Source organism: Sebastes umbrosus, chromosome 9 (genome assembly GCF_015220745.1).
Source record: "Sebastes umbrosus isolate fSebUmb1 chromosome 9, fSebUmb1.pri, whole genome shotgun sequence".
Classification (NCBI taxonomy): domain Eukaryota; kingdom Metazoa; phylum Chordata; class Actinopteri; order Perciformes; family Sebastidae; genus Sebastes; species Sebastes umbrosus.
In genome coordinates, this window is record NC_051277.1 from 18,565,590 (window position 1) to 18,588,565 (window position 22,976).

The 22,976-nt window shown below is 39.5% G+C and overlaps 1 protein-coding gene across 5 annotated transcripts; it reads right to left on the reverse strand.

The window, feature by feature from the left end:
* Positions 1 to 7,097: 7,097 nt before the first annotated feature.
* On the reverse strand, positions 7,098 to 22,238 carry kcnk4a (potassium channel, subfamily K, member 4a). 5 transcript variants are annotated; one of them, XM_037780949.1, is made up of 9 exons: positions 20,558 to 22,238; positions 20,283 to 20,454; positions 17,620 to 17,741; positions 15,775 to 16,097; positions 13,957 to 14,074; positions 12,830 to 12,990; positions 11,574 to 11,760; positions 9,209 to 9,345; positions 7,098 to 9,096 (listed from the first exon to the last, which is right to left on the reverse strand). In XM_037780949.1, the coding sequence occupies exons 4-9, from the start codon at positions 15,961 to 15,963 to the stop codon at positions 8,014 to 8,016; spliced, it is 1,875 nt and encodes a 624-aa protein (XP_037636877.1). In that variant the 5' UTR covers positions 15,964 to 16,097; positions 17,620 to 17,741; positions 20,283 to 20,454; positions 20,558 to 22,238; the 3' UTR covers positions 7,098 to 8,013. The 5 variants fall into 5 exon arrangements, with proteins under 5 accessions (XP_037636877.1, XP_037636879.1, XP_037636880.1 ...); XM_037780951.1 differs by having other exon boundaries at positions 15,775 to 16,063; positions 20,283 to 22,238; XM_037780952.1 differs by having other exon boundaries at positions 15,775 to 16,094; positions 20,283 to 22,238.
* Between the last annotated feature and the right edge of the window lie 738 nt (positions 22,239 to 22,976).

Genomic DNA, 22,976 nt, shown 5'->3' on the forward strand with positions numbered 1-22,976 from the left:
TTGCAGACTGAGATCTTTAGGCGAGGGAGGCAGATAGAAAAGAGAGAGAGAGGAGCTGTGTCCAGGCGGAGGCCCTGCCAGCTCTCTGCGGTTCCCGGGCTGAAATCTGCCCGGCGTAAACAGGATGTGAAAGATTTCCAGACACCGACCCGACCACTCACGGAACGCTAGATTTAAATGCTCCCCTCATCTCCTCTGTCTCTCTCTCTCTCTCTCTCTCTCTCTCTCTCTCTCTGCTCGAGGTTCTGGGATTTGTGGTGGGAGGAGAGAGGGAGAAAAGAGAGGCTTTGAAAATGAGACGTGGGATGATAGGGCTGTATTTGGACCGGCTACAAGTTTGGAAGGTGGTATTTTGCAGCCTTAGCAAATTTGTACCTATTTGGGTCTAGCTCAAATATTCCGCACTCACACTCTCCTGCTCATTTTCTGAATGTGCATTTATTATCTTTATTGTAGAAAAGCTGTTGACTCATTGCTATTCCTATACTATGATTATATTTTGTCATACCGATGTTTTACCACCAGTCTCACTGACACACACACACAGTCTCTCTCTACACCCGAGTGTCCACATTGACCACTTTTGATAGAATGTCTAAATGTCTGAAAATAAAAAACATCCCCAGGGCACATTTTAAATATAGGCTCTCTGGTATGCCAGTGGTTTGTGTGTGTGTATGTGTGTGTGGACAGTATGTGTGTGTGTGTGACTAGTGAGGTCATGCATAATGGCACAGAAATTATTCCCTGGCTTTTATTGTGAATTTTTATTGTGATAGTTGTCTCGGTGACCCCGCTGAAGTCAGATGTGGATTTATGTATTTTATTTTTTGGGGACATGTGTGTGTGTGTGTGTTTTGAAAACTTGGTTGACAATAAAGTTTTAGTTGAATAGGGAGCAGTCCAGTCAGACAAATACATGGTTGTCACAACAACATCCGGTCATGGTGGATGGTTTTAACAGAGCCAGCCGGCGTTTTACTGAAGTTATATCTTGTTTGTGATTGGCTGGCAACTGTTTTTAAAAACAACATTGTATAGAGAGTAGCCAAGTTGGAGGAGCTGCTTGTTTTCTGAAGTTTTTTTTCTCCGTTCTGTATTCCCATTTCAATTCTTCTTCAGTGTTGCTTAAACATGGGACTCTCCCGGATTATGTAACAGTCATATAGGTTTACGTCTATTCCACCAGTTTCAAATATTTGTCTCTGAGAATTCATGTTTTATTCGTCTCTTTGTCGTGGTGGACGGCTATAAATACTATGATACCCATGAGCCTCAGCCACCGTTGCCATGGAAAATCCCAATCAAAGCAGTTGATATTTTTTTAAGCGCCATTAAATTCAGCTCACCTCCGACCAGGTACCAATAACGTCTTATTTTAACATATAATAACCGGTGAGCTAATGAGGAAGTCTTAAACTTACCTTCTTTCTAATAGCCAGCAGCGGGCAATTCTCTGTTTGCAAAAAGAAGTCTGATTGTATAGAAGTCTATGAGAAAATGAGCCTACTACTCACTTGATTTATTACCTCAGTAAACATTGTAAACATGAGTTTCTGGTCTCAATCGCTAGTTTCAAGTCTTCTTCAATAAAGCATGATGTTCATTTTGTAAATTATGGTCCCATTTAGAGTCAAATAGACCATAAAGCAGGGTATGCTTTAGGGCGTGGCTACTTGTGATTGACAGGTCGCTACCACGGCGTTGTCCGGTCTGGGAGTTGTCCACATTTTTGTCTCACAGCTTTAACCCTTTCACAGTGTGTTTCCAGTTCATGAAAGTAAATTGTAACATTTTGCTCGCCTAAAAATGTTCGGTTGTACTTAGCTCTTAACAACAATAGATAATATCATATCATGATTTATTTGTTGATTATATAGTGTAGTGTTAATCTGAATCTGCAAAGTAACTAAAGCTTTAAAAATAAATGTAGTGAAATAAAAAGTACAATATTCCCTCTGTATGGCGTAGAAGTATAAAGTACCTCAAAATTGAACTAAAGTATAGTACTAGTAAATGTACTTGGTTACTTTCCACCACTTATGGCTGGATGCCCTGACAGGTAGTTTGTTTATTTTTTGTAATTTTGTTGAACTGATCCTTTAATGTCCTGAAATTGACGGGAGATACGTCCATCCGAGTGACTTCTGCTGTTTAAATAGCTTAAAGAGATACAAACTGTTCTCCAGCCATCGCAGTAAAATAGTTTTTTCTAGCCACAGTGAGAATGCAGTGTGTGTGTGTGTGTGTGTGTGTGTGTCGGGGTGCTCGAGCTGTGGTTAGGCTCCCTCCCCCCCGAGTAAACTAGCCCCAGCATCTGTTAGTCTTTTCCACTTAACTACCCCTTGCTATATCCAACCTGTACTTATCCCACGGTAGAGCGCCTTGCTCTGTCTCACACTGGGTCCCACTGTCCTTGAGAAGGAAGTCTATCGACCCCCGCTCACACACACACACAACATAAACCATGTCCGTGCCTTTGACCTTGAGAGGGCGTGTACACACAGACCCTCCAGACATCCAACGCACACCCAAATATCCATACATCCGGCCTGTATAGCCTCCATATAGCCCAATCTGTCGTGATTCATGGCTCTGGTTCTTCCCATACTGACCAAAAAATGTCAGAAAGCCCTTGATAACGGTTGTAAAATGTTCTTGAGGATGACAGAAAGCAATTCTCTCTTTCTCACATGCACCTTGTGGTCCGTGTCAAATATAGCTCACATTGCAGAGACTTTTTTTATCCGACACACAACTAGATTGAGATTGTTCCTATTTATTTCTTGGCAGTTAAATTAAAATAGAGCTCTCAGGGCAACAGGACACCATAAACATAAAATAAGAAGTTATACAAGCAGCAGAAGAGCGGTAATGAGACAGAGGAGTAAACAGAAGATACCGATCTGTGGCCTCAGCATTATTGAAGCCATATTCACCGAGCAGTCAAACTTAAAGACTGAGTTGCACTTGATGCCCTACAGGGACAAACCCACAGAGGCCCGTCTGTGTCTGTTCTCTTTTTAAACACAAGGGGGCGACATTTCTTCTATTTCTTACATGGCAGGCTGATTCCATTCAAAGTGACATTAAATTGTGTTTATTGAGAGTTAAGTCTATCTGTATTGAGCTGAACTTACTGCAAAGGTGACTGTAGAAGTCATTTCAAATGAACAAATGTTGTGAAAGAAGTGCTCAGATCTTTTACTTAAAGGTGTACTATGCATGATTTTCCTAAAAAATATAATGTATAGACTCATTAAAAAACAATAATCCCTCTCAGTTGTCACTTCTGACCCACTAGAAGTGTGTGGCGGAGTCTGTATCTGCAGAGACACTACCGTCGGCCTGTATTTTCTTATTATTTTTCAGTGTTTGGGAATCTGTGTGTAGCCGCCACGCATGTTGTAGCTGGTTGAGGCGGAGCTAATTTTTATATACGTTACTATTTGGTGAGTTAACCCTTAAAGGTTCTCTATATGATATCAAGAGCATTAATATAGCCGCAAACAGCTATTAGCTATTTAAAGATATAGAGGAGTAATGTCTACCTGAGCAGAGAATGAAGTCGCTCTCCCTCTGTGTGTGTGTTGTAATCAGAGCTCCTCTGTGCTTTGTTGACATAGCCGGGCCGGCCGGCCGTGCTTTTAGTGCATGTTCGTGCATGTGTGTGTGCCCCACTGGCTAGCTCACGGCCGCCGCTCTGCACTGCTCTCATACGGCGTCCTGACCACCGTTATCAGCTGTGGTGTTAGCTATGTCTGCAGTGTTGGCCTTGTTTCCACTGTTAGCACCGTTGTCACCGTTGGCTGCGAACCGCCAGCTCAGCTGTCGCCATGTTGAGAGTCGTGCGGAGCCAATAGAAATGCTCCCAATCTTGCATTTAGCACCTTTAACAATATATCAATTTAGAAACACATTACATGTTCTCTATGTTAAAGAATTATCTGCAAAGTAACTTAAGCTGTCGGATAGTGGAGTAAAAAGTACAATGTTTACCTCTGAATTGTAGTGAAGTGAAAAGTATCAAAATTGTATTTAAGTATTGTAATTCAGTAAAAGTAACTAAGTACTTTCCACCACTGTAGGGCCCCTTTGTAAAGAATAACATACTCAAATGAATATCAATGTTAAGTTTTTTAAAGTAACTAATTTACAAGATTTAAAGAAAGATTTACAAACTCTATTTGAACAATTGTTTGCTTGTAAATGTTTAACTTTTAAATGTTGACAATTTTTTTTAATTTAAATTTAAATCTTAATATTAAAGTCATATTCTAAATGTAATTGTAAAATTAACATCCTATATTCTTACAGGAAGAAGCAAAGATCTTTATGTGCCAAGTTGAGATCTGTTATTGTAAGAACTTGTCAGTGTAGAAGAGGAATACCTCGATGATATATAAAATGTATTTTCTGTTGTCCTTTTTATTGGGAACCATGCACATGTTTGTGACATACTATACTATGACATTTTTATGACTTAATATACTATAACTTCTTTTTATGACATACTATACTTGACGTTACACTTTAGAAACAGCGTACCGATTCATGCAGTTTGAACCACAAATCTGACATTTAATTTTAGGTTTTAACATATTTAGTCTGAAATTGATGGATTTCTTGAATCATCAGTGAGCCGCAATTTAAATTTCCACCTTCTTCACCTTTTTAATTGCATATCAAAAAGAAATGAAAGAAACAGAGAGAGTAACAACATCCTTTGTAGGTCAGGAGTCCGACTCGTACACAGTATTGCAGATGGGTCGTGGTCAGCGCACCAGCTCGTTGCCATGTGAATATCTTTCTCCTTCCAGCCCTCTGTCAACAAATGACAAAATATGTGGGAGCCTGAATTTGAGTGTGGATTCAGTCAGTTACTTATTTTGGCCCTGGTAGAGGGCAGGATGCCATGATGGGCTCTTGTAGTAGTTCCTGGTTCTGAATAAGCAAGAACTGAATGTTTATTCCACATCCAACAAGAGCAGAGTTCATTGAGGACTTTCAGGGTTCAGGTTTCGGGGTCATTTCACATCTCCCGCTCTCCAGAGGACGGAGGTTTGGGAACAACAGACTGTGTCAAAAGTATATACTGCATATTAATTGTATACAGTATATATACTATTCTTTTTTTGTATAATGCTTTTGCAGTTTGTATAGAAGAAATTTGAACTTACTTTACCTTTTTATACTAGAACGAAATGATAAAATACATTAAACTGAAATTTGACAATGCCATCAATTTCATACATTTCTTTTTTGCATTGCAGGATAAAAAGTGTAATAACAGTTTTGAGCATACTGAATGTTTTCTTTTCCAGGATGAACACACTCAGAAACAGCTTAGAATTGGTGAGTAATGTCAAATTGGGACACAAGTGTTGTTTTATATCACTCAACATCTCTAAATATGCACTAAAGGCTTTGTACAATTTAAAAGGTGCTCTGTGGAGTTTCACTTGTAGCTTCTGTTTACATTCGCGGTTACTCACCAAAACCTATTTTAGCGTATCACTGTGTGTGTCTTTGAGGTCTAAAAAATGTGTTGAATGCATGAATTTTCTTCCTCAAAAACATTTTCATAGCTGATTTTTCTTAGAAGTTTGAAACCTGAATTCTTTACAACCATGTTTACCAGCTTGCGGTCGTCTTCTTCGCTGCCTTTGTTGGCACATCAGTGTGTTTCTTGTTACGGAAAGTCGACACAATGATATAAAAAAAATCGCAAAGGCATCTGCACAGGTTGAATCCTGTTAAAGTTAATGTCAAATAGCAGTAAGAGAAGTCTGGTCATCATCACTTTAATGTGTCATTTTAATACATTATGAGGCATCTAACAGGGTTCAACTGAGGACAAATGATACAGTACTGGGAAGGTGTGTACACAAGTTGAAAAACCTGCACAGTTATTTATGTGGCAGAGCGGTAGAGTCTTTAAAAATAATAAAACACTAACAAACAGTATCAGCCAAGAGGAGAAGTGGTCACAAGCAGAACCAACAGTGATTTAAGGACACTTGATATTATAGTTGGTAAACACCACAAACCTTAAAAGTGACCTTAGCATTGCTTTAATAACCCTGAACATTTAATCCAAGGCGAGCACACAAAGATGCTTATCATGGTATAAGGAGCACAAAAGGTTTAATACGAAGCAGTGGACAGTAACTTGGTCAGACTTTTACCCTTTAAAGACATTCAAGAGCAGTTTCATAAACCAGCGTTCGTCACCTGCTTCATCCCTCAAACAACAGGACGTTCTTGATTTTCAATAGTCTCGTATGACAGCATCACACGGAGGAGTGACACCGGTCTGAGGGTGAGTGATGACCCTGCTGTGCTTTGATGATAATGAACTGTTGTTGTGGTTCCGGCTCTCCGCCCACCGCCGGGTTTTCCCCCCCGAGAATGTTTTTAGCCGAGGCGGTAAGCCACCCAGGTCCTGACGCATCGTGTCTTATGATCAATTTTATTTGTAAATGCCGTCACACTTTTTAAATAAATTGCATTTGCTGTGTAAACAACTCCTCGGCTCTCGTCCCCTGTTCTTTTTCCCTTTTAATGTTGTATTTTGTAAAAGGGTATTATTTTTTTCGGATTGGTTTCGAAACCCTGCTCTGAATTTGAAGCTATTAGTCTGTCACCAAGAGTTCGCCTCACAAAGCCAACTTAAATCTGAGAGTTAATGCTGAATATGTCTGCCGAGAATCGATTGAGCTCAGCGGTGGAAAGACAGATCAACAAAGTAGATAATTATGTGTAAAGACGTCTGGATGATGATGTGACTCATAGCCCCTTTAACCACTGAAACTTGTGATCAACTGTTTAAACACCAGGTGTGGTCGATTTTAAAAAGATTCACAATTCTCTCAATTCAAAGGATTTTTTATCTCTCTTTAGATTTTTTTTATTACACGGCTTTGTTGAGTACTTGATTCTGATTGGTCAATCATGGTGTTCTACGGTCTGTTATTTCTTTATAGCAGACCGTTGCTATGGACGCAGTTCTGATGTCGGACTCTGGCGGACCATTTTTGCGTCAAATTATTGATTTCTTAAGTTAGTAGCCGTGTAATAAGAAGGATAATATACAGCTAGCGGATCATTGTTGTGAAATAAACCCTTCTGGGTGCCGCATCGCCCTGTCGGGGTTTATTCCACAACAATGACCGGCTCGCTGTACATTATCATTTTTAATTAATCATTTTTTTTTAGGAAAAATTTAAGCGCAACTTGGCAATTTTGGTGATCTCCTGACTTCCTCTAGCACCACCAAGAGGAAGACATTTGTTGTTTGGCGTGAAATGTCTCCACTACTGTTGATTGGATTGCCATGAAATGTTGTACATACATACATTCACGTCCCCCCTTCAGAATAAACTGAAAGGTCCGTCCCAACAGCCCCACTTGTGTGACGTATTTCTGACAATTGCCTCAGTGTTCAAGTGCCCGTTGAGACCGCAAGCACATGGAAGCTTATCAGAGCTCTCTGGGATTCGCTTGATTAATGAGTGTATGTAGCACAATCGAGCTCAGACGATTGGTTGAAATAAATAAGTCACAGATTCAGATGATTAAAATCGCCTCAGTTAAGTCTCACAGAGCCGCTTGCATGGCTGTAGAGTCTTGGTCTTGTTTACTGTTCTCTGAAGCAAAGATCGGTGAATGATGCAGTTGTGCAGTGTGGAGTACGATAGGTTCATGTCTTAGCATGCATTGAGCTTTGTCAGATATACATAGTTGTTCTAGATACTGGAGTTTTGTGTTTGTTTTTGTGATGCTGGAGTTTTGACCTCTTCAGATCACAAAGTAACAAAGCAAAACTTGTGGGCTGACTTTGTGAGGCTAACCATAAATACTAAAGATATCCTGGAACATCAGCTCCAGTATATTTATGATGGTGAGATTTGAATGTGGTATATACTGGTTGTTCAAGTCTGCTATAAACCCACAGCTTTATGACTATTGTGTGGCACCATGTTGTAAGCGTGGTGGCTGTCAGAGTGGCTGTCAGAGTGTCGTAGCTGAACCTGTCTGGTTCTCTGACTGGGGCACGTCTGAAAGAGAGGAGTCTGGAGGTGGTGTGGGGGGATTTGACGGCGGCTGCATGTCACTGTTGGGCCTCCTCACCAGCTTGGGGCTCCAACTGTGTGACAGCTGCCTCCTCATGCTCCTCCTCTTGGGCTTTCGTGGCCGTCTCCTCTTCTCCTCCCTTGCTCCTGGCTGGGCGCGGTCGCTCAAAGTGTCTGAGGACTCGTCGATGTACGCCAGGTTCTCTCCGAAGAAATCCAGCAGCTGGCAGCTGGGTGAGGAGGCGGCGTGGAGGGGAGGGGAGGGAAGGAGGATTGGGTTGTGAGAAGGAGGACGAGAGGAGAAGCGAGGGTGCAAACCAGGTGCAGTTGCGCGTCTGTGTTTATTGTTGTCTGCATTTACACATTTGGTAGCTGGAATCAATTTGTCTTTCTCTTGTACTGTGTTCATGTTTGCAACTCTCGCTCCTCCCTCCTCCATGCTGCTGACTGTACGGCAGGGCTGGAACTTGCAGGAGGACGAGGAGAGCGAGGAGACGTCTGATCTGGAGTCAAAAGAAGACGCCGATCCAGAGAGGTATTCTCCCTGCATGGCTGCACCTGCTGAGTCCAGCCCTAAGGTAGAGCGGGCCACAGGAAGGGAGAATGAGCGAGCCAGCAGGTGAGGAACCAACCTGCCCTCCACCTGCAGACCCACAGCGGGGTTAACCCTCAATGCGGGCGCCGCTCTCGGGACTGCTCCCCCTCCAGCGACACTGACCCGTGGCCTGGACTTGGCCACCAAAGCCCTCTCAATAGATGAATGGGCATTCAGCTGGCTCATGGAGCTGGAGAGGCCGCCCCAGCGGTTCGGCAGGTGTCCATTCTCAGATCCTCCTCGGGACAAGTGTCCCAGAGTGCACTCGCCTCCCCGGCGGATGCGGCGACGCTCGCTGCGTTTCCAGCGCCGGCGCTGCAGGAGAAAAGGGTCGTTGAACTCAAGAGGGTTTGGGATGCGGAAGTCCATGGACATGTTCTGGATGTTCTGGGTCCAGTCTGTAGCATGGGCCCTCAGCTCCTCCATCTGAGAGTGAGAGACAGAGACAAAAGTTGAACCTCTAAACAATATTAAGTGCAGCTCTTCCTCTCGTGGTGTACGTTCCCGGCTCTCTAGTACCATATACTGTATCTCTCACCTCGGCACGGGTCCTCTTAGACAGCACCCTCAGCCAGTTGCCTATCATGGTGAGGATGGAGGCAAAGTAGGCGAGCCCAAACACTATCCACAACCACACCAGAGGCTTGAAGAACCAGCCGCCCCCACGACCACCACCTGGACACAGAGAAAGAGGACTTTTAATGTAATGCCATGTTCCACTGCTCCCGACAGAGATGCAGTATTCCCCTCTCTGTTGCCCCCTCACAATGACCGGAGGTCAGAGTCTGATACAGAACAGTTCTAGAGCAAGTAGGGAGACGTGGCATTAACATGGGTGTCCTGGATGAAGGACAATTGCTCTATCCACTAGACCAGTGTCTCACCACCTTTTGTGCTTGTGTCTGGTTGCTATGATACGGAATATCCACAGAAGTAAACATGTCGGCACAAGGAAGAGTAATTGCTCTGGCCCTTGCTCTGGATGAATGGCCATGCCAGTTTTTCCTCGCAAACATTTAGCGCAAGTCTGGAGCGTTATTTACCCTACTTTGCGAGAAGCTAGCATGACATTCATTAGATTTTCTAGTTTCATATGATGCCAGTATCTTCACTCTAGCTTTAAAAATGAGCCCACTACAACCCCTGAAATCGCAAGTTGTGTTAATGCATTAAAGAAATTAGTGGCGTTAAAACGAATTTGCGTTAACACATTGTTATCTCGTTAACTTTTGACAGCCCAACTATTTTCATTATCAATTAATCTGCGAATTATTTTTTTGTTTAATCATTTTGCCTATAAAATAAGAGGGAAAATTGGCATCACAATTTCCCTGAGTCCAAAGTGTTGTCTTCAGACTGCTTGTTTTATCTGACCAACAAAAACCCAAAGATATTCAATTTATTATGGTATATGACCAAGGAAAATAGAAATTATTCACATTAGAGAAGCTGGAAGCAGCAGATGTTGGAGGTATTTTTTGTTTGAAAAATGACTGACTATTCAATACTTTTTTGCTTTTTTTCGACATACTCTTGTATCACTTTTTTTCATACCATACTATGACTTTTTTTCGATATACTATGACTTTCATTTTGCCTTTTTTTGACATACTATGACTTTTTTGCATTATTTTCAACATACTATGACTTTTTTGCATTATTTTCAACATACTATACTATGACTTTTTTTCAACATAGTATACTATAAGTTTTGCCTTTTTTTGACCTACTTTTGTCGCTTTTTTTTGGACATATACTATGACTTTTTTTTTGCTTTTTTTCGACATAGTATCCTAAGACTTTTTTTTGCCTTTTTTCGACATACTATGACTTTTTGGCATTTTTTTCAACATACTCTACTATGACTTTTTTGTCACGAAATTTTTCGACATACTATACTATGACTTTTTTTTCGTCCAATTTTTCGACACTATACTATATTTTTTTTATCACATTTTTCCACATATTATACTATGACTTTTTTTTCGTCCAATTTTTCAACATACTCTACTATGACTTATTTTTATGATATTTTTTGACATACTATACTATGACTTTTTTTCATGAAATTTTTCGACATACTATACCATGACTTTTTTTTCGTCAAATTTTTCAACATACTATACTATGACTTTTTTTTCTTGAAATTTTTCGACATACTATACTATGACTTTTTGTTATGAATTTTTTGGCATACTATACCATAAATTATTTTGACATTTGTTTTACTTTTATCAATACTATAATATGACTTTTAATGAAAATACTTTTTGAAAAACTATAGTACAACATTTTTTTTTACTTTTTTGCCATACTATACTATGACTTTTTTCGATATACTATAGAAAGATGTTTTTATGACTTTCATTTAATTTTTTGACATACTGTACCATGTAATTTTTCTGCATACTATGCTATGATTTTTTAAATATCTTTTACTCACTATACTATAACTTTTTTTGACATACTAAACTATGACTTTTTTACATACTATATTATTATATTTTACAACTTTTTTCAACATACTATATTATTACTTTTTATCATTTGTTTTGACATATTATACTATAACTTTTTAGAAATACTATAGTATGAATTTTTATATGACATTTCTTTATGGCATACTATACTATGACTTTTTATGATATTTTTTATGACATACTATAATGATTTTTTATATGATGTTTTTTATGGCATACAAAACTATGACTTTTTATGATCATTTCATGACAGTGTACTATGACTTTTTATATTACTTTTTCTAGAACATACTTTACAAGGACTTTTTCATGAAATTTTTTTATGACATACTATAGACCAACCTGATGTCACTCTGCACGGTGTGAAATAAGACATGAGGCTGTGTTTAACTTGTTGTGTATTGTGCGTGTATGTGTGTGTACCTGGTACGTAGTCTCCAAAGCCAACAGTGGTGAGAGTGATGACCACAAAGTAGAGTGACTCCAGAAAGGACCAGTCCTCCACTTTCTGAAACACGACTGTTGGCACGGCGAGGAAGATCAGACAACCGATCAGGATGGAGAGGACCGCTGAGATCACACGCACAGTGGTCGGCCTGACCTTACGCTTCTGAGAATACAGAGGTAGAATGAATGATAATGAATACTTGTAATGATGAGTACAATGAAATAACTCTAAGAGTTGTTAGACTTAAAAACATTTGTTTTAGCCATCATGGTTTTACTAAAATTTTTTACAATGGTTCCAGGTCAAATGTAAACTTTTTTTTAAATGAACAGTGCTTATTGGTGTGACCATAATTTCTCTTTTACAGATCAGGTTTAAAGTCAGTTAATGCTGAATAATTTGCTCAGTAACAAACATCTATATTTAATGTCAGTATGAGGGTCAAGTGTTTGTATTTGATTGCCATTTTTCTTATTTTGCCATATTTTCACGTTATACTCATGTATATAAACTACTGTCCAGCAAATAAGAAATGCAATGTCAGGTCAAGTCAGATCTAAGATTTTTTTCCCTTTTTGTTTATATTTAAAGTACTTTTTATTTAAGGGTTTCAGTTCGGGGTTTTTAGGTTGAAGATGTATTTACAAAAACAGGTAGCATCTAACAATAGTGAATTACATTTGTGACCTTGAAATTGGCAGTTCAAATATCCAGACTGTCTGGAAACAGACAGGAGAGTTACATGAGTTAAATATGTCCTCTTCCTCAGCTATCACTGCCATGATGCCCTTGAGCAAGGCTTCTGTGTATCTACTCATGGCTGCAGCTACAGTATGTGTAACTAACAGCCATACAAATAAATAAATTATCACTTGCAGAGACTGTGTGCAGTTTCCTTTTTGTGCATTTTGTGGAGTCAGCACCTACTTTTAGCTACTTATTTTAGCATTTCTACATTGTTAAAACAATTAACGTTACAACAATTAAAACAATCGAGCAAACTTAAAATCACTTCTTTCGTGACAACAGGAATATGAATCTACACCAATAACAATGGTTCACATCCAGGTAGGAGGTTCTAGCTTGGTTCTTAACCAGAATATCACACAGAACTCAGTTATTGACTGCTAAAAAAAATAGAGGTATAGGCCTCATAGGTTTGAAGCTGTGATTCAGACGAGGTGTAAATCTAACGAAGGTTTGGTTCCTGGACAGGATAGACTATTCTCACCAGGAAGAGGGTCTCAATCTTCGCCACAGCTCTCCGCAGCACTGTGCCCATATGGTCACTGACTCCAGCGAGAAGTATGCCAAACATGGGGATGCCCACCAGGGCGTAGCACACGCAGAACAACTGGCCGTACCACGTCCGAGGAGACAGGTTCCCAAAACCTGTTAGAAAATAAAAAGAACACAATGGCCTTCAGCTATTTACATTACAAATTAATATGCATGCAAGTTCCAAGACACCTTTAGTATCAGTAACTTCTATTTACAACAGACCGGAGACCTAATTCTGAGATGTCTTTTGGACTAACATGAGGTACAGTTCAATGCACATGGATTTTAGATGCCTAGTATTAAAGAGATATAAAGAGGAATGTAAAAACAAAAGACGAGCATGTCAATTATATTGACATCATACTATAGTATACTGAATGGCAGTCATGAATACATAAAAAATTATGTCACTATTTATATTTTTGTTTAGACTGACCCAATGTTTCAACCAATGATCATTTTTGCATCCAGATCAGCTCCATCTCCAGTCTGCAGTCAGATCAGAAATCCATGTGCGACCAGAATGTATTTAAGAAAGATAGATATATTTTCTGGTATTCACCTGTGCACTTCAATGAAATATATCACAGAAGAGTCAATCAAACAAGGATTTGGTTGTGAAGATGATGAAAGGATCACGCATGTTCAGTATTAAACTCTTGAATATTACAGGAGCTCTCTTATGCTCTCCTATTAATCATTTCCACAACATATCAGGTATGTATTCTTCATTTAAAAAAGAGCATTTTATAGTTATAGGATCTTCAAAGTGCAGCCTGAAGGTGAGTCCCAGCATACATTAGTATGCCATAAAAATGTCATATAAAAAGTCATAGTGAAGTATGTCATACAAAATTTAATAAAAAAAAAACATAGTATAATATGCCATAAAAAGTCATAGTGTAGTGTGTCATAAAACATAATAAAAAAAAGACATGGTATAGTACGTCATAAAAAAGTCATAGTATAGTATGTTATAAAAATGTCATAAAGGAGTATGCCATAAAAATTTTCATAAAAAGGCATAATATAGTATGCCATAAAAAATGTCCTATAAAACATCATAATACACTGTACCTATGGTGGTAATGATGGTGCCACAGAAGAAGAAGGCGGAGGCAGGGTCCCAGCGGGTGGTGAAGTTGGCAGAAAGGTTGTTCACATCCAGACCTGCCTCCACTGCAGACACCACTACCTGCAGAGGAGGGGTGTCATTTATTTTAAATGTACATTTATCTTACAACACAGGCAGGTAGAAGTTATCTATCAATTGGATTGTGCTACATAGTTTATACCAGTAATGAAAAAGTATTCAGATCATTTATTTATGTAAAATTACCAGTACAATGACCAAAAAAATACATCAATGCAAAAGGAGCATTTTACTGGTGTAGCTGGTCGATATGGAATTTTATTTTCTTTATATAAGGTTAGGTAGTTTAGTTGAGTGATTCTTAATCTGGTGGTCGGCCCGTTTAAAGGGTTACAAGATGACCCTAAAAAATTCATAGTATACTATGTCGAAGAAGGCAAAAAAAGTAATTGTACAGTATGTCGAAAAAAGGCAAAAAAAGTCATAGAAGAGTATATAAAAAAAGTCACATTATAGTATGTAAAAAAAAGTCATAGTAAAGTATATCAGAAAAAGGCAAAAAAAAGTCATAGTATAATATATTTTAAAAAAGTCATAGTATAGTATGTTGAAAAAGAAGCAAAAAAGTCATAGTATTATATGTTGGAAAAAAGAATCATAGTATAGTATGTCAAAAAAAGGCAAAAAAGAATCATACTATAGTATGTCAAAAAAAAAAAAAAAAAGTCATGACATTTTTTTCTGACATACAATGGACCAACCTGGTGTCACTCTGCATGGTGTGAAATAAGACATGACAATGCAAAAGGATCATTTTACTGTTGTAGCTGGTCGAGATGGAATTTTATTTTCTTTATATAAGGTTAGGTAGTTTAGTGCAGTGATTCCTAATCTGGGGGTTGGGCCCGCTTAAAGGGTCACCGTCTTATTGGAATTCACACTAAAAACGTATAGACATCCTAAACGTGACAGGGGGAAACAACTAGCCACTGCTCTTCTGTAAGAGGCCACAAACCACAAACTACTGCTTTAATCTTTAATAATGTGTTGTATTTTAACTTCAACTTATCGTATGTTTTTTTTGCGAAATCTTAAAAGTAACTAGCAACTACAACTGTTATTTACATGTAGTGGAGTAAAAAGTACCTCTTTCCTCTGAAACGCAGTTAAGTACAAGTATTAAACCTGCAGTAGGCAGAATGTTTTTGGCATCATTGGGTGAAAATTACATAATAACCTTTCAGCATATTGTAATTCAAGTGTTTTAAGAGAAAACTAGACTTCTGCACCTTCTCATGGCTCTGTTTACAGGCTTTAAAAAACTAGCCCGTGACGGGAGACTTTGACCAATCACAGGTCATTTCAGAGAGAGAGTGTTCCTATTGGCTGTTCATTCAACGGAGGCAGCTGTCAATCACTCGGGAACTCCGATCAAACGGTCAAACTGGGCAACGCTGATTAAATATGAATCAATATTCTGTTACTGTAATGACTTTCTCGCCTCAAATGTTTTCACAAACATCTAAATACACTTCATCAACTTTCTTTAAATTGTTGCGTATCTAAAATAGTCAAAAACCTTTGTCATTCTGATGGCATGTTCTGGAGTTATAAGGAGTGCCTTTTTTCTATGATTTCTAAGCAGATTTACAGTCGCCTATCAGCAATGGACGTTGGAGATAAAATGGACACAGAAAAGCAAAAGAAATACTGCAATTCTGTGTTAGAGTTGTGGCCACATTTACACAGTTAGTGTGAGTGGGATTGTGTGATGAGAGTGTGCTTAGTGTGTACAATGATACCTTCACAAGCTTGTGGAAGTCCTGCTTGGTGACACAGGAATTATTATCAAGGAAGTTGATCTTGGTAGCACGCAGGTCGTCGAACGCCGATCTCTCCTTGGGGGCCTCCAGGGTTCCGAAAACAAGCGCTCCCATCACCAGGTACAGTATGACCCCCGCCAGCAGGGCCAAGAGGGTGGTACACCGCATTTTCTTCCCGTCGACCCCCTTTGCCCCCCCAGGATTAGAGAGTCAGAGCTCAGGGGTCAGGATCTGGTCGGGCTCTCAGTCAGGATACACTGGGGCACAGCTGGCCATAAACAGGATGTTCCTTTAGAGAGCTACTGTAAGTGTGACACAGGAAATGTGTAAGCAAGCAACACAAGTGTTCTTGGAAGGACATCAACAACCTTTATTTATACATCTGTGCGTCAAACCAAAGAGATGGTCACTGACAGGAAACGAGGTTAAGAGCTGACAAGGTGTAAAATAAGTACACTTCTACCCTTCTTACAGTAGGTATGATGTCACTGACACTGGTGTTAAAGGAGTAGTCCAGCAACTTAGTTTTGTACATCTCCATTACAAGCTATGAGCTCACAAGAGAAAGATTTGAAAAAGAATGAATAAATATTTTTGTGGAGAGAGTCATTGATAAATAAATCCTGAAATACATTTGTGAATCCCTCTGTGTGTGTTCATTCATTACGATACTGATCTGACCCCATACAAATCACATGAACGCGGTATTAGACCCTCACTTCCTGGTAAATGTCTATGCCGTTTCAAACACCCCCAGTTTGTAACACTGTTATATCATTTTAGCAGTCTACACCCAATCAGAGATGACCCTAATGACATCATCATGGTGATTGTTATGGTTAAAGTTATTTCAGACTTTTTCAAAGCCACATTATACAACTGTTGTCACAGGTTGAGTAGTATTCCTCATGACACGTACTGATCTTGATGTGTAAAATCAGTGGAATGGTCCTTTAAGTCACCAGGTAAACAGATACCGCTTTTTCTTTACTCTGTGTGCCGTTATCGTAGTTGAGTCCAGTTTAACCTGGAGTAGCGGTAATTACACCAAAAACAACCCACATCAAAAAGTACAGTTAAAGGTACAGTGTGTAGGATTTGGTGGCATCTAGTAGCGTGGTTGCAGATTGCAACCAACTGAGTACCCCGCCGCTCACTCCTCCCTTTCCAAGACTGCGGTAACGTGAGCCGCCGAGTGCAAAACTATGGTAACGTCGTTCGCAGTCGCCATCCTTACCATAATAACACTACTTTAGGAGCAATGGAAGTCAGACGGTGGCTGGCGGTACCACGGTTTTGCACTCTGCAGCTCACATTACCGCAGTTTCACAAGCATGTCGGAGAACTACGGTGGCCTTCAGGTAACATAAAAATGTGAAAGGCTCTCTCTAGAGCCAGTGTTTGGTTTGTCTGTTCTGGGCTACTGTAGAAACATGGCGGTGCAACATGACGGACTCCATAAAGAGGACACGCTCCCTATGTAGATATGAAGGGCTCATTCTAAGCTAACAAAAACACAACAATTCTTAGTTTCAGGTGATTATACACTGATGAAAACATAGTTATGAATATCGTATTCCTTTTCTGGTAATAGATCCCCCCAAAATGTTACACACTGGCCCTTTAAAAAGGAGACAAGCTCATTTCACAATCTAACAAATAAGTGGAAAAAAAAAGTGCAGCATGTCAAGAAGTGCATCCAATGTGATCATACCCAAATGCATGCAAAAGGAACTATTGTTCAGGCTTTCTGTGGTTTCTTTTAAGATCGCTTTCAGATAGATAATGAATGTTTTATAACTCAGAGGATGATGAAACCAGTACCTTAAGTCACTGATGTCAGGAGCTCATCCCATGGTAAAGCTCCACAAATCAGATGACGTAGAAATCTTCGTCTCTTCTTTCTTCTGTATCCCTGCTCTGCTTTCTCTCTGGTTCTCCTGTGTCTTCAATGTTCAGCAGCAGAGAATTGTGGGTCAATTTCCTTCTCCTATTACACATTTGAAGACTTTTAAGCACAAAAAATGCAGAGACAAACGGGCAAACACATGCATATAAAAGTGTAAATGTAGATTAGAGCATTGAGGAACAGAACAGCTTTAAGTTGGCACATTTCCCTGTTTCTCTCTTTGTTTTAGCAGGGTATGAGTGGCATTAAATAAGTGTTCACATTGTAGAGACTTTGTCATAATAACCAGGAAGGGACTGACACACTCCAGGCCGGCCTGCCAGTGGCCTCACAAACGATTACGCTCTGCCAAAACTCCAAACATACATCTCGACATTAATCGAAAACACGTTTATCGCTTATCTTCATTTGGCTTCTAATGTTTTCTTTGAACTGTGTTTACCTTTGACACACACACACACACACACACAGAAGACTGGGAATTAGGAGCTTCTTGCTCTGGGTCAACCGCCTCTGGTCGTCTCCACATTGACTTTGACAATGTTCTGACATTTCCCAGTCGAGTCTAGCCGACTGTTAGCATTCTGCGCTAATGGACTGTTGGCTTTGGTTCGTGTGGACCGTCTCGCTCTCTGCCCCTGGCTTCAACACTGACAGATATTATTAGTTATTATCACTGTCTAAACCTGCTCTGGCATATTTTGATATTTTGTACAGATATTGAGTGAGGGGGGCTTAGAAAGGCTGACTGTCGGCGATCTAATCTAAAGTTAAACAGTGGAGGCAGGTGGGGAAATAAATCATGAGGTGAGCTGTTTGAAAAGAAGCACGAGGCTGGAAGAAGATGTACATTCTTTCTATTGTTGGGTTTACATTTAACGCAGGTGTACAAGACTAATCAGACCAAACTAAGATCAACTACAGAAACTAAATTAAAAAATAAAATTAAAAAAATAAATTAAAACAGCTACAAACATTCCTCTCAACATGATTAGTCACTAGGTGAATGGTCATGTTTGGGGTCCTGGAGACCCCGAGCCCTCTTTAACAACTCAACAAAAACATACTTCAGTGGGATGTTTGAGCTTCACTGTGCAGAGTTTGACACTAGAAGTCTGTTTTCACATTCATCTGCTGAAGGGGGAAAGTTTCTCTGTGCTCACTTTAAATCGGAGTTTAACACGTGTACGTACAAGCTGGATTTGTGACATCACAACTAGTTTGGAGCCAATCGTGGTCCAGTATGCAACCTATAGTGTGATGTGAAAACCTTTATAAGAAGAAGAATTTTTAACTAGATAACTGACATTTCTTGTGGGAAAAAAACATAATAGACAAATTATTATTCAAAGCAGAGTATTTTATATGTGTTAAAACATTTTGGGGGGATCTTTAACATTGTTTTATCAACTTCTTAAAAATGACTTTTCCTAATTTTATAAGAATTGCTTAACAGGGAATTAGACCTCATAACACAATACAATATAAATAATGTAATTAATTACTAAGATAACATGCTGTATTTCTTAGTCTGGAAATTACTTTTTGGCAAACAAAAATAATAATAATTAATAATAATAAGAAGAATTAATTAAAATAATAATTTACAAAGCATATGAAATATGAACTATTTCCTTATATGATGTAATAATAATGTTTTATGCTAATTTCTACATTTTGTCACATTCATCCAACGTAAAAGCTCAGTTTGTTACAAAGGAAAGGGTTACCACTTTGATACTCTTCTATATACTGGATTTATTGACTTCACTGTTTCTACTGTATAGTAGTTAAACAAAAAGGCCTGTTTGTGAACATAACTGTCTGGAGCCGGAGAAATTTTGTCCCACGCTTTTATCCGTGCCGACAAACCTCTAGAGATGAATATGACCGTCTGTTGATGAGAACTTAGTATCTACTAAGAATTTACAGCTTCTTTAGATATAATTACCCCCCGATGTATTGCCTCTTTTCCAGTGAGCCAACACTGACGTCAGAGAGAGATCACAGGTTACAACTTTTGGTTTTCTGGTTTCATGCTCTGGGAAAGAATGATCCTCAAAAATAATGATAGGACTGTTTGTGCAACAGAGGTCGCATAGAAAAAGATAAACCAACCGACATTTTCATCCGGGGCTATAAAACCAAAAAAAGAATATTTCCAATTAAACGCTTATCAAATGCAGCAGCTGCGCTCCCAGAAATGCCAGAATCTTAAAATATAGTTTTAAGCTAAGTTCCTTTCTAAATGTTGCACTTAAATTACTGTGTTGTCTGTCGTGTCAGGGTTCAGAGAATTTATATTGGCAGGAATGTTAGAACAGGGGATTGATCATCTTTTTATATCAGTGTGACAGTCTGCTACTATACTTGGTAACGGATAATTAAAAAGAAAAAAAGGAGATTTGGAGAAACAGCCACACATTCGAACTGGATCTAAAACAAAGCAACATGCATGATGACAAAATTACATATTACTGCTTCTTGGTGACAATAAACAGAATCAGTCTCTTCTCAAAAATACTGATATTGTAACTCTCAGAAACCCTCATAAATGAAGTATTTTTGCATGTCTTACCTTCAGTTTGGAGAAATGTTGCTATCCAAGTTCGTCTCATGCAGCATATGCCGTTCTCTCACCATTCAGCACTCAGCGAGGAGCTCTGTGTGAGTGTGTGTGTGTGTGTTGTGAAAGTGCATGTGTGTTTTCTCCTTGGAAGGTGTTTCCCCATTCTCGTGACCCTACATCACTGTGACAGAGGAGAGCAGATCGTAGGAGGAGGAGGAGGAGGAGGAGAAGAAAGGGACGAGGCATGTGAAGTTCATTACAGCGCCGGGAGTGTGATTAAGTACCGTCACTGCGGAGGAAGAGCAGCGGGCCTCGGAGTTTCCTGAGTTGGACGTGGGGGGGCTTAGCCCTCTAAATCCTCGCCTTTCCAACCTCTGTCTTTTTGGGAAGCAAAAAGAGACACTTGTTTCTTCAAAGTCAGAGTTATGGTCCACACAATTTTTCTTGCACTAGAGGAGGATTTGCATTATGAAGTAAAACAGACTCTAAAGTTGGAAACCCCGACTCTTCCATCGACTCTTTAATTCTTTCATCCAAGTCTGCTCCTTTAAAGCTTTCAGCACCTTCTCACCAAGAGGCAAAGGAAGAGGACTCTGGTAATTGCGGAAATACTTATGTGATTTAACCAAGATATTTCACTTAATCACTTTGAGGCTCTCGTCCTTGAACCATGGCACTCATTTAGACTTAAATGTCCACCAGCAGCAAAAAACCCTCAGCTGACAGCGGACCAAACAGGCCTACCGTCACAACATGAAATACAAAGTATGGCTTCTCAGACTCAAAGACACTCAAAGCTAAATGAATCCAAAAGAGAGACAACAGTTAAATTAAGAGCAAGCCTTTTATTCTAGCCGCAACACAACACAGATACATTCACATGAAAGTGTCCAAAACAAGACAACAAATACACAGTGAGTCCGTCACTGCCAAAAGACTACAGATCCCAGAGATATGAAGGCAGCTGAAAGGCAGGGTGTGTGTGTGTGTGTCTGTGTTTGTGTCAACATGGCAAATGAATGACGATGGCATCGAGTCAGGACAGTAACAGCTCACATTGTTCTAACTGAGTCAACAAGCCAAGGCCGGGAGAGAACAACTCTACCTCTAAATAAAATGTAACTCACTCCACACTTGTAACACAAATGTGTCAAAAACCATCTGCTGAAATAATCTCAAAAGTCACTTAGAGAAAGCTCAACAAGGTTTTTTCAAGTCTCTCTTAAAACAATACTCACATACCAATATGTGTATACAGAAAGAATTAATAGTTCTTTCTGTTCCTCCTGTGCATACTGGCCACAAGGAGAACCTTTCTTAAAGCAATTTCGGTGTAATTAATCAGCGACATCCCTGCAGTCCTATTTCTGAAGCCAATATGAGACTTCAGTTAGACAAATCAAGCAGGTATCCTCCAAAGTTACAGTCTATTTAGTATGAAATTTCTTCGTTTTGTTATTATTCCTCAATCAGAACTCAGCAAGTAAACACTGGTAATTAGTTGAGTTGCGTCCTTTTGAATAAACTGTGTGAATTTATTGTCCCGTTAGTAACCAAGCTAAAGCTCTCTAGAGAAAAGAAAGAAAATCTCCAGGAGCTTTTGTCACTGACTGGCTCCAACTAGCCCTGCGAGTGTAGTCACCATGGCACCAAGCTTCTAGACCAAATATTTTGCTGAGACACGCAGATTATTTTCTCTGTATCACTTTCCTGTGTGACCAGGCCTAAAGTCAGACTGCTTAAGTTTCATATTACTTAACTCTACTAAACTTTAGAGTATATTTTTACACAGAATGAGGACTGTGGATTTTGCCCCCCTCTCTTACATTCAAATTGCTTAAAGGTACAGTGTGTAGGATTTGGCGGCATCTAGTGGTGTGGCTGCAGATTGCAACCAACTGAGTACCCCTCCGCTTACTCCTCCCTTTTTTTTAAGACTGCTGTAATGTGAGCCGCCGAGTGTCAAACTGTGGTAACGCCGTTCGCCTCGCTCAGAGGCTATCCTTACCATAATAACACTACTTTAGGAGCAACGGGAGTCAGATGGTGGCTGACGGTACCACGGTTTTGCACTCTGCGGCTCAAATTACCGCAGTTTCACAGGCATGTTGGAGAGCTACGGTGGCCTTCAGGTAACGTAAAAACAGGAAAGTCTCTCTCCAGAGCCAGTGTTTGGTTTGTCCGTTCTGGGCTACTGTAGAAACATGGCAGGGCAACATGGTGGACTCTGTGAAGAGACTCCTTATGTAGATAGGAAGGACTCATTCTAAGCTAACAAAAAAATCTTAGTTTCAGGTGATTATACACTAATGAAAACATAGTTATGAATATTATATTCCATTTCTGCTAATAGATCCCCCGAAATGCTACACACTGGTGCTTTAACAAAAGGATCTCTTTGTGGCTAGTATGGACGAGAGAAACAACTACCAGTAACTCTTTCAATGTAGGCCTACATGTGGGCATGTGTGTATAGTTTTAAGATAGACTTGAAAAAATGTGAACCTATCCTTTAACGTACTGGTCAAACCTTGTAAGCAAGCAAAGTGGTGAGATCCTCTGTTATAGGGCATAATACAAACTGTACATCAACTCCAAACGTATCTACAAAATCTACAGTGTACATACAGTACATGTGGGCTACTGTTGTCTATGGCACAGTAACAAATGTGCAAGAACCAAAATCTATCGAGAACATCTGTC

Excerpts from the sequence above, each read along its gene's own strand:
- kcnk4a (XM_037780949.1), bottom strand. The coding sequence starts at position 15,963 with ATGCGGTGTACCACCCTCTTGGCCCTGCTGGCGGGGGTCATACTGTAC. Across the intron at positions 14,075-15,774 it reads ACTTCCACAAGCTTGTGAAG|GTAGTGGTGTCTGCAGTGGA; the intron begins GTATCATTGTAC and ends CCTCCTCTGCAG. Across the intron at positions 11,761-12,829 it reads AGATTGAGACCCTCTTCCTG|AAGCGTAAGGTCAGGCCGAC; the intron begins GTGAGAATAGTC and ends CTGTATTCTCAG.